This window comes from Halichoerus grypus, chromosome 14, assembly GCF_964656455.1.
Source record: "Halichoerus grypus chromosome 14, mHalGry1.hap1.1, whole genome shotgun sequence".
Taxonomy (NCBI): Eukaryota; Metazoa; Chordata; class Mammalia; order Carnivora; family Phocidae; genus Halichoerus; species Halichoerus grypus.
This window is the reverse complement of record NC_135725.1, coordinates 60,723,307-60,741,931: the sequence shown is the minus strand read 5'-3', so window position 1 is coordinate 60,741,931 and position 18,625 is coordinate 60,723,307. Positions and strand designations below refer to the sequence as shown.

General features: G+C 34.6%; 1 protein-coding gene across 1 annotated transcript in view; it reads right to left on the bottom strand.

Annotated features, from left to right (window-relative positions):
• DCAF10 (DDB1 and CUL4 associated factor 10) overlaps positions 1-18,625 on the bottom strand; it is a 41,154-nt gene that overhangs the window by 10,398 nt on the left and 12,131 nt on the right. The window contains exon 3 of the mRNA XM_036100468.2: positions 7,323-7,520. Within this exon, the coding sequence (XP_035956361.1) occupies positions 7,323-7,520 (198 nt within the window). The remainder of the gene's footprint in view (positions 1-7,322; positions 7,521-18,625) is intronic.

Genomic DNA, 18,625 nt, shown 5'->3' with positions numbered 1-18,625 from the left:
TACTGGTTCCCTTTTGGGGATATTATGAGTAATACTGTTATAAGCATTCATGTACAAATCTTTGTGTGGTGATAGGTATTCATTTCTCTTGGGTAGATACCTAGGAGTGGAATGGCTGGTCAGATGATAAATCTGTTTAACATTTTAAGAAACTACCAAACTTTTCTCAAGTGGCTGTACCATTTTACATCCCTACCAGCAATGTATGAGGATCCAGTTTCTCCACGTTCTTGACAATACTTATTATTGTCTTTCTAAATTAAAGCCATCTGAGTGGATATGAAATGGTTTCTCATTTTGGTTTTGACTTGCATTTTCCTTCTGACTAATGATGTTGATCATCTTTTCACATGCCTATTAATCATTTGTATTATCTTCCTTGGTGAAATGTCTATGCAGATATTTTGCCCATTTTAAAATTGGGTTATTTGTGTATATTTAAAGTGAGTTGCAAGAGTTCTTTATATATTCTGGACACAAATCCTTGATCAGATGTAATTTTTCTTTTCACTTTCTTAATGGTATCACCTGATACACAAAAGTTTTTAATTTTAATGAAGTTCATTTTATCAATTTTTTTTAATCACTTGTGCTTTGGTTTGCATGAAGATTTACTTCCATGTTCTCTTCTTTGAATTATGTAATTTTATCTCTTACCTTCAGGTTTAAATCCATTTTGAGTTTCTTGTTTTGATGTAAAATAAGGGTCTAAACTCATCTTTTTGCATGTGGATATCCAGTTGCTCAGGTATCATTTATTGAAAAGACTATCCTTTTCTGAACCACTGAATTTACCTTGGCACCTTTGTTGAATTGAAAATCAACCGATCATAAATGCAAGGGTTTATTTCTGTACTCTCAAAATTCTGTTCCTTTGATTTATATGCCTATCCCATGCCAGTAAACACTGTTTTGATTACTATGGCTTTGTAGTAAGTTCTAAAATTGAGAGTGTGAGTCTTTCAACTTTGTTCTTCTTTTCAAGATTGTTTTGGCTATTCTGGGTCATTTGTATTTCCATATAAATTCTAGAATCAGCTTAACAATTGGTCCAAAAAAGACAGCTGGAATCTTGATAGGGATTGCACTGAATCAACAGATTAACTTGGAGACAATTGCCATCTTTATTTTATTTTTTTGACAACTGCCATCTTTAAAAAAATTTTTTGTTTGTCCTCTGTAATCTTATTATTTTTTTAAGTAAGCTCTACACCCCATGTGGGGCTTGAACTCATAGCCCTGAGATCAAGAGTCACATGCTGTCCTGACTGAGCCAGCTAGGCACCCCCAAAATTACCATCTTAATGATGCTGAGTCTTCCAATCCATGAAGATGGAATGCCTCTCCATTCATTTACATCTTCTTACATTTCTTTCAGCAATGTTTTTATAGTTTTCAGTGTAAAAATCTTGTACTTTTTTTGTTAAATACATTCCTAAGTATCTTATTTCTTTAGATGCTATTATGAATGGAATCTTCATTCATTTTTAGATTGTTCATTGCTTATAAGTAGAAATACAATTGATTTGTGTATATTAATCTCGTATATCTTGTGACCTTGCTGAACTTATTAGTTCTAGTATTTTTGTGGAATCCTTAAGATTTTCTATATATAAGATCATATCTACATATGAAGATTGCTTCTTCCCTTCCAATCTGGATGCCTGGTATTTCTTTTTCTTGCCTGACTGCACTTCCAATTCAACTGTACCTCTAATACAATATTGAATAAAAGTGGTGGGAGCAGACATCCTTGCCTTGTTACCAATCTTAGGATAAATTTGTATTCAGTCTTTTCAACATTAAGATGATTTTAGCCAGGGGCGCCTGAGTTGGTTAAGCATCTACCTTCAGCTCAGGTCATGATCTCGGGGTCCTGGGATCGAGCCCTGTGTCGTCGGGCTCTCGTCGGGCTCCCTGCTCAGTGGGGAGTCTAACTGTCCCTCTCCCTCTGCCCCTAACCCCACCCCCCTACTAGGGTGCTCTCTCTAAAAAAAAAAAAAAACTTTACAAAAATGATTTTAGCTATAAATTTCTCAGATGTCCTTTATCAGCTGTCTAGGGAATAAAAGTTCCCTATTATTCCCAGTTTTATTACAAATGGGTATTGGATTTTGTCAAGTGCTTTTCTACCTTTCTTGAGATGATCCTGTTTATGGATTTTGACCTTTATTAATACGATGTATTACATTAATTGATTTTTGGATATTAAACCAACCCTCTATTCCTGGGGTAAATTCTACTATTGTGATATATAATCCTTTATACATGATGCTAGGTTTGATTTGCTAATATTTTGTTGAGGATTTTGTTCTATTTTTCTTCTTCTTTTTGTTTTTGAGGAATATTGGTCTGTAGTTTTCTATTCTTATGATGTTTGTCTGGTTTGTATCAGAGTAATAATACCAGCCTCATAAAATGAGTTTGGAAGTGTTCTCCTCTATTTTCTAGAAGAGACTGTGAAAGATTGGTATTATTTATTCTATAAATGTTTGGTAAAATTGACCAGTGAAGACTTTTGGGACTGGGCTTTTCACTGTGGAAAGATTTTTAAATTACCAGTTCGATTTTTTACTTGCTTTAGGTCTGTGGGTCTGTAGATTTTCTATTTGTTCTTGAATCAGTTTAAGTAATCTGTGACTGTCCAGGTATTTATCTGAGTTGTCTGATGTGTTGTCATAAAGTTGTTCATTGTATCCCTTTATAATCCTTTTAATCTCTATAAGACTGGTAATAATGTCCCCTCTTTTGTTTTTAATTATGATTGAATGTTGAATTTTATTCCTTGATTAAAACAATCATACGGACTTTGTTTAATCTGTTAATGTGATAAGTTATATTAATAGAATTTCTATTGATAGGGGCGCCTGGGTGGCTCAGTCGGTTAAGTGTCTGCCTTCAGCTCAGGTCATGATCCCAGAGTCCTGGTATCAAACCCTGTGTCGGGCTCCCTGCTGAGCAGGGAGCCTGCTTTTCCCTCTCCCTCTGCCTGCTGCTCCCCCAGCTTGTGCACACTTTCTGTCAAAAAAAAAAAAAAATTTCTATTAATATATCTTTTTTAAGTGACCTATACGTATACCCAACATGGGGCTCGAACTCACAACCCCGAGATCAAAAGTTGCATGCTCTTCTGACTGAGCCAGCCAGGCGCCCCAGATATATCATCTTTTCATTCCTGAATAAACCCAACTTGGTCATGTTATTTTGATTAATATCTTACAAGTTTCAGTTTCCTTCTATTTAGAATACTTGTATCTACATTCACATTACAGATTGACCTTTCAATTTTTCTCTTCTAGTATTATCTTTGTTGAGTTTATATATTAAGGTTATACTAGCTTCATACATGAGGTAAGGAGATTTCCCTTTTTCTGGAATGTGAACAACTTAATAAAACTGGAATGTTCTGTTTCTTATAGTGTCTTACAGAAGTCACCTGTAAAACTGACAGGCCTGCTGTTTTATTAGTAGATAAATTTTAATTGCTATTTTCCATTTCTTTAATGGCTATGGCAGAGGCAATGTTTAGAATATTTAAATAACCAGGAGTGCATGAAAATGAGCCAGTCAGAACTGATGCAGTTGGCAGTGTTGGAACTGAGTCCTGGAATTACTCTACTGTAAGATCTTAAAACTTCCATCAACAAAGGGTGTCTCTTGGCAGTCTGTAAGCCAGGGATTTGACCCCTGGCTCATAATTTACTATTGACAGTCATGTGGGCAAGTTACCCAACCTCTCTGACCTTGGTTTCCTTAGCTCTAAAGTGGGATAATAGGGGCGCCTGGGTGGCTCAGTCGTTAAGCGCCTGCCTTCGGCTCAGGTCATGATCCCAGGGTCCTGGGATCAAGCCCCGCATCGGGCTCCCTGCTCAGCGGGAAGCCTGCTTCTCCCTCTCCCACTCCCCCTGCTTGTGTTCCTGCTCTTGCTATCTCTTTCTGTCAAATAAATAAAATCTTTAAAAATAATAATAAAATAAAATGGGATAATAGTTATCTAACTCATGAGACTGTTCTCTGAATTAAATGAGATGCTGAACAACCAAAAAAAAGGGGGGGGTAGCTTAAGGGGGACTTTAGCTGCTAGATCATATGGAGATCTTGAGGGAGGTATCCCTAAAAGAAGGGCCTGGGTAACCAGAGGGTGCCAGGATATGACTGCCCGGGGATGATTCAGGATAGTGGCTATTTATCATTTAACTACAGTTACCACATTTAACTTCTGTATTAACTACAGAAGTAGTTTAATATTTTAACAACTACTTCAGCTAAATCACTGCATATTGGTTAAATATCAGTCCAGGTAACAGGTGTATTTAGGTTTTCTATTTCTCTCTTGATCAGTTTTGCTAAGGTGTATTTTTTGAATAAACCATTTCATCAAAGTTTTCAAGTATACTGGCATAAAAGTGATCTTATTATCATATATATTTTTTGTTGTTGTCTCTTTTTTTATTGTTAAGATTATTCTTTGTCTTATTTCTCTGGATGAATCTTACCAGAGATTCAAAAAGCAGGCTTTAAAAAAAAACTTTATTGTACATTCATTTTCAATTTCACTAATTTCTGCTTTTATCTTTATTATTTCCATAATCTTTCATTGGGTTTACTCTTTTTTATCTTTTTCCAGTTTTTTTGAGTATAATGCTTAGTTCACTAATTTTTAGTCTACTGATTTCCCTATGAGTTCTTCTTCAATCCATGAATTATTTAGGAAGTGAGTTTATAAATCTCCAAACATGGGAATTTTTAGTTACCTGTGTTTTAATTAACTATACTGAGGTCAGGAAAAATCATTTGTGTGGTAACAACTCTTTGATATTGGTTGAAACTTACTTTGTAATCTAGTACATGCTCTACTTTTGCTTCAGAGGATATATTCACTATTTGTTGGGAGAATCCCAAATACACCTAATAAATCAAGTTTATTACCGTAAGATCTCCTATGGTCTTACTAATTTTTTGGTCTACTTTATCTATTAGTAAATGAGAGAATAGTGTTACTATTTTCCACTAAGATGGGGATTCTTAGTTTTTTCTTGTAATTCTGTCCATTTTGCTTTTTTTTTTTTTTTAAAGATTTTATTTATTTATTTGACAGAGAGAGACACAGCGAGAGAGGGAACAGAAGTTGGGGGAGTGGGAGAGGGAGAAGCAGGCTTCCCGCGGAGCAGGGAGCCTGATGTGGGGCTCGATCCCAGGACTCTGGGATCATGACCTGAGCCGAAGGCAGATGCTTAACGACTGAGCCACCCAGGCGCCCCCCGTTTTTGCTTTTTATGGTTTGAAGCTATGTTATTAGGTACATTTAAGATAAGAATTCTTTTATGTTCTAGTGAAATAAACCTTTTAGCACAGTACCTTTTTTTTTTTTAAGAATTTTTTTTTTTTTTTAAGATTTTATTTATTTCTTTGACAGAGACAGAGACAATGAGAGCAGGAACACAAGCAGGGGGAGTGGGAGAGGGAGAAGCAGGCTTCCCGCTGAGCAGGGAGCCCAATGTGGGACTCGATCCCAGGACTCTGGGATCATGACCTGAGCCGAAGGCAGCCACTTAATGACTGAGCCACCCAGGCGCCCTAGCACAGTACCTTTTTTAACCACTAATAATGCTTTATGCCTTATATTCTCTTTTGTCTGCTATTAATGTAAATATAATTGTTTCTCTTTGATTTGAATTTGCCTGTTATTTTTTTCCCATGCTTTGACTTTCTCATTTGCATGTTTTGGGTGTGTTCCTTACAAAGAACATAGTTTGGTTTTCTTTTTTAATCCAATCTAACCCTATCTATCTTTTAACTGGCTACTTTAGTCTATATGTATTTATTGCGATTATTGATATTTGGATTTTCTGCCTACCATATTTTTGTGCTTCCCAATTTACCTATTTTTTAAAAATGATTTTCCCCCTTCTCTGCCTTGTTGGATTGATCATGTTTTACTAGCTTTTGTCCACTAATTTGGAAGTTACCATTCATATTCCTATTGAAATTTTATTTCTAAATTAAAAAAAAATGAACTTCTAAATTTTAACAGTTATGCTTGTCTTAATCTAAAGAGATCTATATATCCTCTGCTCAAACAATATGCATAGTAGAAATCTTTAAGAATATTCTCTCTCTTTTTACATATGACCTCTGAAAAGAATATTTCAGAAATGGTCCTGGTGTATTACTGCATTGTCATTTCACCATAGCTAGCAATAGGTACATTTTAGTTATTTCTCAAACTTCAACTCTATTTTTCTTGATTATTTTATGTAGGCACCACACCCAGCATGGAGCCTAATGCAGGGCTTGAACTAACGACCCTGAGATCAAGACCTGAGCTGAGATCAAGAGATGCTTAGCCAACTGAACCACATGAATAAATGTCATGTCATAAATATTTTGCCATGTTATTAAAGATGGTTCAGATGTTTAACCAACTGAGATCAAGAGATGCTTAGCCAAACAGGTGTCCCAAACTTCAGGTTTCTTTAAATAATCAATTTCTCTATAAGAAGACATTTCATTGAAGTGTTTCACAACAGAGGCATTACTGACATTTTAGATGGGATTAGTCTACTGTGCAAAATGTTCCATGCAGGATGTTTAGAAACTCTGATCCCTGTTGACTAAATGCCAGTAGAAATCCTCTCTTCTCCTCCCATAGTGACAATTAAAACTGCACCACACATTATTTCCAAACATTCCCACTGAGAAACTATTATTTTAATGCATGAAAAAAATTACAAAATAAGTAGGTTTAAGAATTGAAGGACCGAAGAATGAAAAACATTTCTGTTCCACAGAGGAAATAACAAAAATATTTTTCCTTAAATTCCTTAAATTTAGGAAACTCATCTTATAAACCAGTTTTCATCATTAACTGTACTACTTGGTCTCCTTTCCATAAACTTTTCTCCAAATTTTTTAGTTGCAGTATATGACTAAGGGCAAGTAACAAAAGATGGAATCATTTTTTGATTATTTTTCCCAAAGTCAGATTCTTTCTCCTAAAGAGATATGAAAGCTAAGACAAAACACTGAATTTCTCTACCATTTTAAACAAATATTTTTGGGGGGCACCTGGGTGGCTCAGTCAGTTAAAGGTCCAACTCTTTGATTTCGCAGGTCATGATCTCACGGTTGTGAGATGGAGCCCCACACCAGGTTCTGCGCTCAGCAGGGAGTCTGCTTAAGATTCTCTCTCTCCCTCTCCCTCTGCACCCGCCCCCCACATGCTCACTCACTCTCTCTCCCTCTCTCTGTCAAATAAAGAAATCTTTAAAAAATTTTGTTGTTGTTGTTCACAATCCTAACATGGTTTCCTATTCACAAACCTGTTGGTGTCCCAAATAATGACATTTCCATCAAATCCTGATGTTACTAAGAGTCTTGTATTAGTATCATATTCGATGTTCTTCACCCAGCTAGTGTGACCATGTAAAGTGCATACTTTGGTGTTCAGTTTTCTCAGATCCCATAGTGCTATTGTAGTGTCATCAGAGCAGGTAGCAAACAGCCGGTTATCAAGAAATCTACAAAGCAGAAAAGAAAAACTGGTTTATTTAATCTCTTGTTAAAGAAAACTTGAGAAACAGCCTCTATATTACCTAATCAAGAAAACAAACAAAAAAGGACTACAAACTGACGGTATAAACCCAGTGATATGGGTATCAATAAACAGTAAGCATAATTCACATAATCACAGGAAAGGACACTATGATTTAAGGAGGACCACAATGTAATTTTATCCATTTGCTTTATATTATTGATTTTTATTTGGAACTAGATATAGGGGTGGATGTTTGGGGAACAGTGCTAGAGAGAAAAAAGAACTTTAGAATCTGTATAGGAAACACGAATGGTGAGAGACAATTTAATAGGAGACAGAGGAGATTTTGAAGACTTGATTGCAGAGGGAGATATGTTAAGCATAAAGGGTTCATAATTATGAGAAAAATTTACCCTGCTACAAGTAATGTCTTTCTATTTAGAACACATTTACATATAAAAATTGTTAATAAAATGCCATATTTTTAACCTATTAATTCAAAGGCATTCCCCCAAATAATCATACTTAGCAATATTTTATTAGGACCAGTTAAGATTACAAGATATACCAATAAAATACTCTATAATTCAGACTTTTAATTATTTTACACTAATTTCTCAATGCTTAGTGAGAATATATTTTATACAAATACTTAAAAAACAACAAACCTACCAATCACACTTGAATTTCTTTTATTTCTTTTTCCACATTTGAATTTCTGCCTAATTCAACATTAGGATGCTTTCTCTAACATATGCTGTTATATATTACTTCCTAATCTCTTGTAGAGAGAAGAAATGAATTCTGGAACTTCTTCCAAGATAAAATTATATTGAATTATTTTTTATCAGAAATCAACCTCAGTATCCATAAATACCATAACAACCTTCCTAAAACTTAACACAGTTTTAAAATTCCTAGCTGTTGTACAAGCTGTTTCTACTACTTGAAACCACCTTCACCCTACCCCTTGACCTGACTAAACACTTCCTTTCTTTTTGTTATTCAGCTATCATCCCCTCCAGGAAGACTTCCTTCTCTATCCAGCTTGGGGTAGATTTACCAATCTTCTAATCTCCAAAGTACTCTATATTTCTGTCATAACACTTAATATACAGTGTAAGGAATAACTTCATAAGGCTATAAACTCCTTGAAGACAGGGGGAACTGTCTGCATAGTTCCTTGTTAGATCTGTAGTACCCAACACACAGTGCCAGGCACGTAATAAGTACTCACAAATATTTATTATGCATGAGATAGGAGTTCACTACCTAGTGGAAAAAAATTATAAATACATAATTGTACAAAATAATTGCATGGAATAAGCAAAGAAAAGGGTGATCAGGGGCGCCTGAGTGGCTCAGTTGGTTGAGCCTCTGCCTTCGGCTCAGGTCAGGATCCCAGGGTTCTGGGATCGAGTCCTACTTCAGGCTCTTTGCTCAGTGGGAAGCCTGCTTCTCCCTCTGCCTGCTGCTGCCCCTGCTTATGTGCTCTCTCTCTGACAAATACATAAGATCTAAAAAAAAAAAAAAAGAAAGAAAAGGGTGGTCAGGAAAGACTTCATGGTGGGGTCATTTGAACTGATTTTAAAAGATGAGGCAGGCACTCCCTAAGTGACCAAGGGATAAGCAAAGGTACAGAGGCATGTAAGGGGATGGTATATACTCTGAGAGGCAACACTAGTTAGAAGTACTGTGTGTTGAAAAGTAGAGATAAGAGGAGAATATATCATGGATTTATTCTGTAGTGATTCCCAGTAACTTTTTTTTTTTAAAGATCTTTGCATTTTTTTTTTAAGATTTTATTTATTTTTTGAGAGAGAGAGAGAGACAGCGAGAGAGGGAACACAAGCAGGGGGGGTGGGAGAGGGAGAAGCAGGTTTCCCACTTTGCAAGAGAGAGCACAAGCTGGGGGAGGGTCAGAGGGAGAGGGTGAAACAGACTCCCCACTGGGCAAAGAGCCCGACGTGGGACTCAATCCCAGGACCCTGGGATCATGACCTGAGCTGAAGGCAGACGCTTAACTGACTGAGCCACCCAGGCATCCCTGAAAATATTTTTTAAATGGAAAAAAGTCCACCATAAAAATAACCACTGTTATTAATAGCCTAATTCTTATATTTCAATAATAAATGTCATGTCATAAATATTTTGCCATGTTATTAAAGATTTATTGACAAAATCATTCTTAATGGCTGATTAGATTCACTGTATGAATGAACCGTATCTTGTTTCTTTTTTAAACTAATAAGCAATTGCTGGGTGTTTATATTGCTTCCAATTTTTTACTATGGTTTACACTAAAACCATTAAATGGTTTTATTTAGTGTAAAAATTTATGTAGTATAAAAAAGTTTACACTAAAAAACACTATGATGAACAACCTAATAGCTGAATATTAATCACATCCCTAGTTATTTTTCTAAGTACATCCCCAGAAAAATGTATTGCTAAGTAAAAAGGGATTTAAAAAAATGTAAGGCTTTTTGAGGGGCGCCTGGGTGGCTCAGTCGTTAAGCGTCTGCCTTCGGCTCAGGTCATGATCCCAGGGTCCTGGGATCGAGCCCCGCATCGGGCTCCCTGCTCAGCAGGGAGCCTGCTTCTCCCTCTCCCCCACTTCTGTTCCCTCTCTCGCTGTGTCTCTCTCTATCAAATAAATAAATAAAATCTTAAAAAAAAAAAATAAAAAAAAATAAAAAAAATTAAAAATGTAAGGCTTTTGATACATACAGCCAAACTATCCTCAAAAGAACATACTGATATGTAGTTCTACCAGCAGTTAACAATGTCCACTTCTCCAAGCCCTGTCACACAGATATTTTTTAATTCTGCTAAGTGCCAGGGGAAAAAAAAAAGATCTTAAATTGAAACTTTTATTTTTAGTAAAGTTCAAGGCTTTTCATATTAATTGGAAGATTATTTTCTCTTGTGAATTTCTATTCATATTCCTTACTGATTTTCCTACTGCTGTATTATTTTTATTAGAGTTATAAATTCTCTTTATAGTAAAGATAATATACCTCAGTTTTTCGAAGACAGTATGTTGAAAAAAAAAGACAGTGTGTTGAATATATTTTCCATATATACTTTTATCTTATTATGTGGTTTATATATTTTCTTACTATATCAAAATTTTTACTAATCAAAATCGTCAAGTCCATTTTTTTTCCCCTACAGTTTTATCTTTACTGATTAGGCTTTTTAAAGTAATAATATTTTAATGACTTCCTGACAGGAATTAAACGACTGAAAAAACACACCATGACAAAAGGCAACTGGAAAATCAAACTTTTAAAATAAACTGATCATCATCATAGAGCATCTTCTTACATTTAAAAAATTTAGGGAAAAAATAAGGTATTTTATTTAGTCTACAGAAAATACTTAATGCACATATGGATTCAAAACCCCAGTGGCGGGGCATCTGGGTGGCTCAGTTGTTGAGCATCTGCCTCCAGCTCAGGTCCTGATCCCAGGGTCCTGGGATCGAGCCCCGCATCGGGCTCTCTGCTCCGCGGGAAACCTGCTTCTCCCTCTGCCACTCCCCCTGCTTGTGTTCCCTCTCTCGCTGTGTCTCTATCAAGTAAATAAAATCTTTTAAAAAAAAACAAAAAACCAAAACCCCAGTGGCATTATACCACCTTAGGCCACAGTGGTCCACCCTAAAGGCTTTAGGCAAGAAAATGAAATGATTAGCTAAGAGTTTCAAAAAGATCTCTGAGGTAGCTAGTTTCCAAAACTCTTGGATTTTCATAAAAAATAAAATGAAGTGGGGGATCAGTTTTAAAATTTTTGTCAATAAGGCCATTGAAAAATTACCATTGTTGCATGGAAAATATTTTAATACCAATAATGTACAAAGAATATAATCTTGGAATAAAAGCTAATAATTTGAATTGAATAAATTTACCTTAATGAAAAATTCAACACTTTCACTTTAGTTTTCTCATTTTGCCTCAAAATTTTACCTGTTAAAAATCTTGGTATTGAAGAATCATTGGTGAAGAGAATAGATAAATTATAGAAAACTAAGAATGTCGATTAGGAGACCAGTTAAAGTACCCACAATTCTTATACTAAAGCAAGCAAATGCAGAGAATGTAAAGTGTTAGACAAATTCTTGGAGATCTGGCTCAATCTTCTCAAATTAAAACTCAGTCTAGCCTAATAAGGCATGTAAAATGTTTTTAACTCCATAGTCTCTAATAAACAGGAAACACTCCATACACTCTGAAATCTATGAGTTTATGAATTATAAAACTGCTCCATATGTTCCCATCAAACCCCAACATATGACTATAATAGTTCTGGGTAAACTGGACATCTGGATAAATTGAAGTCTTCATTATCAGAGGATAATTGGTGAAGGATAACAGCAATTGAAATAGAATTTCTTTAAAACAGGTACCAACATCTCATTGTACAAGGGAAAGAAAGTGTTGTCTTTATCTAAAAACTAAAAGTCATAATAATTTTTAACATTTATTTTACATTTATATAAACATACACAAATTCATAGAATAAGAATAAATTAAATGTTTGGGTTTTCCTGCATAATCTTTCCAATAAAATTATGAGAGCAAAATATAACACTCTTACTTCATATTTGAGTTTTGTACTATAATTAAAAAAGAGAGTCATTTCTATATAAACTTCAAGGGCTTTATCCATTTTCCCAAGGGCCTTTCCTTAGTCCCATGAGATATTCACATAATTCTCTGAATTCTCTGAATAGCATGTCCTCATTTCTGTCATTTCCTTTTAATTGATAACTAGTCTAACTCAATCAGATCCTTATTTGCCAATGATTTTATATGTAATTGACTAGTTTTCTAATATCACTCTCAGGGTTTTGTGAAATTCCACATCCTTTGCAAGATAAGAAATTTCATGTTCCCAGTGATGAGCACTGCATTTACATTATAGTGTTTGAAATATACCAATCAGGAAAAGACCAACAAAGACAGTGGGAGGGAAAAGTAGATCCTGGAATATTTAAAGAGGCACTGAATACTTACGATAATCTCAACTGCCCTTGTAATCTCATACCTGGGGGGGGCCTTGATTATTAAATGGACTCTTAAATCCATATACAGAACCCTCATGAATGAGAAGTAAGCCTGTATAATGGGCTTAAGAATTTAAGTTACATATTTTTCCCTTACTTTCCCAAAGTATGAAGCAACAGAGAATACCCTTCCCAACTATCAATATTTTTATTTTACAAGATAAGCAAACCTTAAAAAACTAAGAAATGAACTAGAAGACATTACTAAGTATGTGTAAAATCATGATCTAGGAAATGCATGCCCACATCTCTGAACAGTACAGTGAGGTGGTCTAATTGAACTGAGCATGAATTCCAGCTCTACCACTTGCTATGTATTAAAGATATTGAGCAAATCTCTTTATCTGAGCTGCAATTTCTTCATTCCTTAAAATGAGTACAATATCTGTTTCACATAAGGATACTGTGAGAATTAATATTGTATGAAAAGTGCTTCACAAAAGGTTTGGCATATGGTAGGCACTCAAAAAAGTTAATATTAATAAGTAATGCACACTTAAGCTCATGCCAGAGGACCCGTCAGATCCTCACACAAAACTCTTAAGTGATATGTACCTCTAAAAAAGCTTCAAAACCTGGTTTTCAAACCAAGAGATAAGCAAATTCAAATCTGCAGGTGTGGGGTACTAAAGCAGACACACTGATAGCAAATGAGAGCTGACATTGATAAAGAACAAATTCTAACAGCAGATTAGTCAGAGATCATTCTGAGTAGGGGCAAACAACACATCTTTTTGAGGTAAGAAAATTTTAAATTGTAAAATATTAAAAACATAGAGAAAACTATGAAGAATATAACAAAAACCTGTGATACCCACCACCCAGCTTTATCAAATTTTAACATTTTGTTATCTTTCAGATTCTTCTGAACATTACAAACACAACTGAAGCACCCTGAATATCCCTCCCCGATCCCATTCCCCTCCCTCCCTCTCCAAAGGGAACCACTATCCAAAATTTGTTTGTCACTCCCCATGCAAGTTTTTAATACCATGAGATTCTAAGTATGTATCCATAAACAGTGTATAGTTTTGTTTTGCATTCAATTTATTCCATAAATATTTAATTAGCACCCGCTATGTGCTAGGCACAGTTCTAGGTGCTGCGAATAGAGCAGAGAACAAACAGACAAATACATACCCTCATCAAACTTATGTTTGTATATTTTCAGACTTTATATAAATGGTATCACACTGTATAGCTCATTCTATAATTTGCTTTTCTGCTCAACCTTGAATTTCTGAAATGTATCTCAGATGCTGATGCTTCTAGTTCATTTATTTTAACTGATGTATAGTATTCCATTGTATGAGTATACAGGAATTTATCTTCCTCTTGATGGAGATGTGTTTCCAACTTTTATTACTAATGATGCTATAACGAACCTTCTTTACACATCTCCTTATTTACACGTGCCTTAATTTCTTAAAAATCTGTGTGATCTTCAATTTTACCAGATATTGCTGAATTGCTCTTCAAAATAATTTTACCAATTATACTCCATCAATGTCCAAGGGTTTCTACTTCTCAACATCTTTGCCAATACTTAGTATTTCTTCATTGTTTATTTTTATTTGCATTTTCATGATAACTAGGAAGCTTGAAAATTTTTCCATATTTATTGCTCATTTTAGCTTCTCTTATATGATTCTCTGCCTATTTTGCTCCAGGGTAATTGTCTTACATATCCTGCATACTAATCCTTCTTTGGCTATGTGCATTGAAAATATCTTCTCCCACCCACCTATAGCTTATATTCTCACACTGTTATGTCTTTGGTTAGAAGGAAGTTTTCAATTTTAATGCAGTTGAAGTTAGCAATCCTTTAATGATCTGTGTTTTTTGTATCTTAAAAAATCCTTTCTCGGGGCGCCTGGGTGGCTCAGTCGTTAAGCGTCTGCCTTCAGCTCAGGTCACGATCCCAGGGTCCTGGGATCGAGCCCCACATTGGCCTCTCTGCTTGGCGGGAAGCCTGCTTCTCCCTCTCCCATTCCCCCTGCTTGTGTTCCCTCTCTCGTTGTGTCTCTCTCTGTCAAATAAATAAATAAAATCTTAAAAAAAAAAAATCCTTTCTCATCCTTAGAACATAAATATATTCTATATTTCTTCTAAAGCTTTAATGGTTTGCTTTCATAATTAGGTCTTTAACTCGCAGTTATTTCATGTATATAACCAATTCTCTCTTTTCCATTTTCCCTGCCACTGATTTGTAATGCCCCTGCAGTCATCTATTAGATTTCCATATATGCATGGGTCTGTTTCTGGAAGTTCTACTCCATTTCATTAGGTACTTAATCTATCCCTGTCCTAAGACTGCGTTTGATATCTGGAAGACTACCATCTTAGTCTCCTTCAAGATTGATATTCTTGGCACTTTACTATTCAATATGAATTTTTAAGTTAAAAAAAAAAAAAACCCTGTTGGTATTTTGATTAAAACTGCACTAAATTTAGAGACTGATCTGGAAAGAACTGACTTCTTTATGATACTGAGTTTTCTTCCCCAGAGAAGATTTGCATTTGTTTTTGCAGGTACCTGGCAGTACTATCAACCTGCATCCAATTTAAAATTGCTGGCTAGATGGTTTTGGACCATATGGTAGTGTGAATTTGGGCCCCACACATGCATGAAGACTGACTTGTGGTCAGACATTCACTGAGGAGATTTTCTGACAACCCTCTACCAATGTCATAGTCTACATGAACAAGGTGGTATGTTTCTAGATCACCTTTATGCTGTAAGAATAGCTCTTTGGAGTCCCAGCCTTATGCAGTTTTCTACTAGACTTCTCATCTTCAACTGGCCATAGAATTAACTCTCCTGTCCACTGTAACTCCTTATACATATTGAAACAGAAGCTCAAGGTCACCCGCATTTGGCAGATGCCTCCAGGGTAAAAGCCAGCTGAATACCTGTTTACTTCTTTGCATTCTAGCATCTACTTCATTTTTGGCCCTAGGATTCCTTTCTTTCCTATCAGATCAACTATACATTTAAAAAATATATTTAAAAAATCTTACCCTGCATTTCTATTTTTAGTAGAAAGGTTGTCTAAGATATTTTAAAATATTCTATAGCTTAATTTTTATCTACTTGATTTACGAGTTTGGGATGGAAGTGTATTAAAATCTCTAACTATGATTATAGACTTGTAATTCCTTATCTGTATTGTTTTTGGTTTTTTTGGGTTTATTTTAAATATACAAATTTCAAGTTAAATACAAAAGTTCATCATTATTTTATGTTCTTAGTTGATTTTTCCTTTTATTAATATGTACTGTTTCACTTTATCCTTATTAAAGCCTTTAGTCTTCCATCTGTCCAATAATGATAATCTACATTAGTTTTCTTTTCCCATTTTTGGGCAGTTTTAGTTTTGGTATCTCTATAATGAATATACAGATGATTTTGGTTTTTATTCAAATTGCTGTCTCCGTGTCTTTTAATAAAGATCAGTTCATTTATACTTACTGTGAACTACTCATATACTGGGTCTATTTCTACTTCTTGTTTTCTACTTATCATCCCTTTCCTTTGTTTTATTTATTTTTTTACTTTTTTAAGCTTTCCCATCTTCCACTGAACTGATCATGTTTTCAATATTCCCTCTCCCACTTCTGTTTTGGAAGCTAGCTATACTTTGTATGTCTACTATTTTAGTTATCTTTAATTTAGTATTTTTTTCATTGTATATATTTAATTATATATTGTTCTGAAAGAGTCTGAAATTACTTAATATTTCTGTCTTCTTCCTGAACATGACACGAACCTTACCATATTACACACAACCTATTTGTTGTTACTATTTAAAGCTACACTGTCCAGTTTGGTAGCCATTAGCTACATGTGGCTTTTCAATCCTTGATATGTGGCCAGTCTGAACTGGGTTGTGCTCTAAGTGTTAAAACACTGGATTTTGAAAATTTAACATTAAAAAATGAAACTAAAATATCTCAATAAATTTTTTAATGATTACATGTTGAAATGATATTTTAGTCCTATTGGGGTAAATAAAACATTACTAAAAATTAATTTCATATTTTTTCCTTTTTAATGTTACTACCAGAAAATAAACCTAGACTTTAGTTTTAACTGTTTTAAATGTACTCCCCCCAAAAACCTAATTATCTTTCTGCTATTAATAATTAATAACATTTATCATTTCACCTAATTAAATTCTTCATTATGTAATAACAGTTTACCTGGATATGATATGGCACTGGGCATTATTTTCCCTTAGTATTTAAGCTACTACTTCATAATCTCCTAGCATCAACTGTTGCTGATGAGAAACCTTCTGTTATAATGTTGAATTATACCTCTGTAGGTAATCTGGCTTCTAACTTTGGTGGCTTTTAAGATTTTCTCTTTTCCTTTGATATTCTAAAGTTTTACTACAATCTGTCTAAATGTATATTTATCTTTATTTAACCTATCTGACACTCGAGGGTCTACTTTTGATTCGAGGATTCAGGACCTTCTTTAATGCTAAAAATTCTCCACCTTTGTGTCTTCAAAAATTAGTTCTCCACCAATCTCTGCATCTTCTTTTTCTGTAATTCTTATTATATATATACTGGACACTCTCAATTAATCCCCTATGTCTTTTAAGTACTCTTAGTATTTTCGAACCCATTAATTCTCTCATCAGCGGTGTAAAGGATAAAATTTATCCCATCTTTTAAGTTTTTTATATACTAAGTACATTTTTAATTTCTAGGAGTTGTAGTTGGTTCTTTTCCACATTAACCTGCTCTTGTTGCATTTCTTTTGTTTCATAATTTTGAGCTCTCTTTAAATGGAAAGTATCAATTAACTTATTTCTTGGAGCATCCTAAAAATGCTTTAAAGTTTCTTCCAATCAATGGAATACTATGCAGCCGTTAAAAAGAATAAGATCATCCATAGGTACTAATATGGAATGATCTCTAAATATGTTATTAAATGGAAAAGCCAAGGTATATAATTGTGTGTGTAGAATGCTACCATTTATATAAAAGTGTATGTATGTGTGTGTGTTTATGCTTGTACATGCATAGACTATCTCAAAAAGGATAGCAAGAAATTGGTATAGTGGTTGCCTCTGGGGAGGGGAACTGGGTGGCTAGGGGACAGAGGTGGGAGACAGACTTACTTTTCACTGTTTACCCTTTTGTACCTTTGAATTTTGTACCACGTGCATGTATTACCTAGTCAAAAAAAAATAAATAATTTATTTTTAAAAATAAAGTCTTTGTTGGACTACTCCATAAAATTAATTTCATCCAGAAAATATGCTTGTTTTAGTTGCTGAATTTGTTATGATATTAATATTAGATGTCTTCATGAGTCTTAGAATTTTGGTTATAGGCTTATTTTAAGTAAGAAAGGTTTTTAATTATTTTTTCCTCTCTTTCCTATTTAATGGTTTTATAATTGCCCCCACTTGGATTTCTGAACCCCTAATCCACAATTAGGCCTTATAATGACATTAAGGCCTTCAGTTTCATGATGAGATTGGAGCTATCACACATAAATATTCAATCACTGACTCAGTAATGGCTTCATTGAATTCCTGGCCATGAGGTTGTGTCTTAATCAGCCAAAATCCATGGCCTCAGGTAGTGAATATCTTTTCCCTTTTTTTCAGCCTTTCACAAATGGGACAGGCATTTTAGCCAATGCATTGTGTAGTACTTCTGGCTCTGGTTCCTGCCTCATATGAAGCACTTTAGTACTTTTGATTCTTGACAGGAACTAAAACAACTACACGTCAGTACCAGACTCAAAACCCAGTGGGTTTGTGGTTTTAGCCCTATAACAGCTTGTGTCTGTGTTCCATTTATGGCTCACAAAAATGTTTATGTTGTTTCAAAGCATGGCTGTATCTTTTGTGCTATTTAATCTGTCGTTCTATGTGTTTGGAGCATAGAGGTTACACCAAAATTCAGTATGTCACCGTAACTAGAAGTAATTTCCCTATTTCTTTTTTTTTGAACATTTAAAGGATTCAGTATAAAATGAATATAATCTTATTACA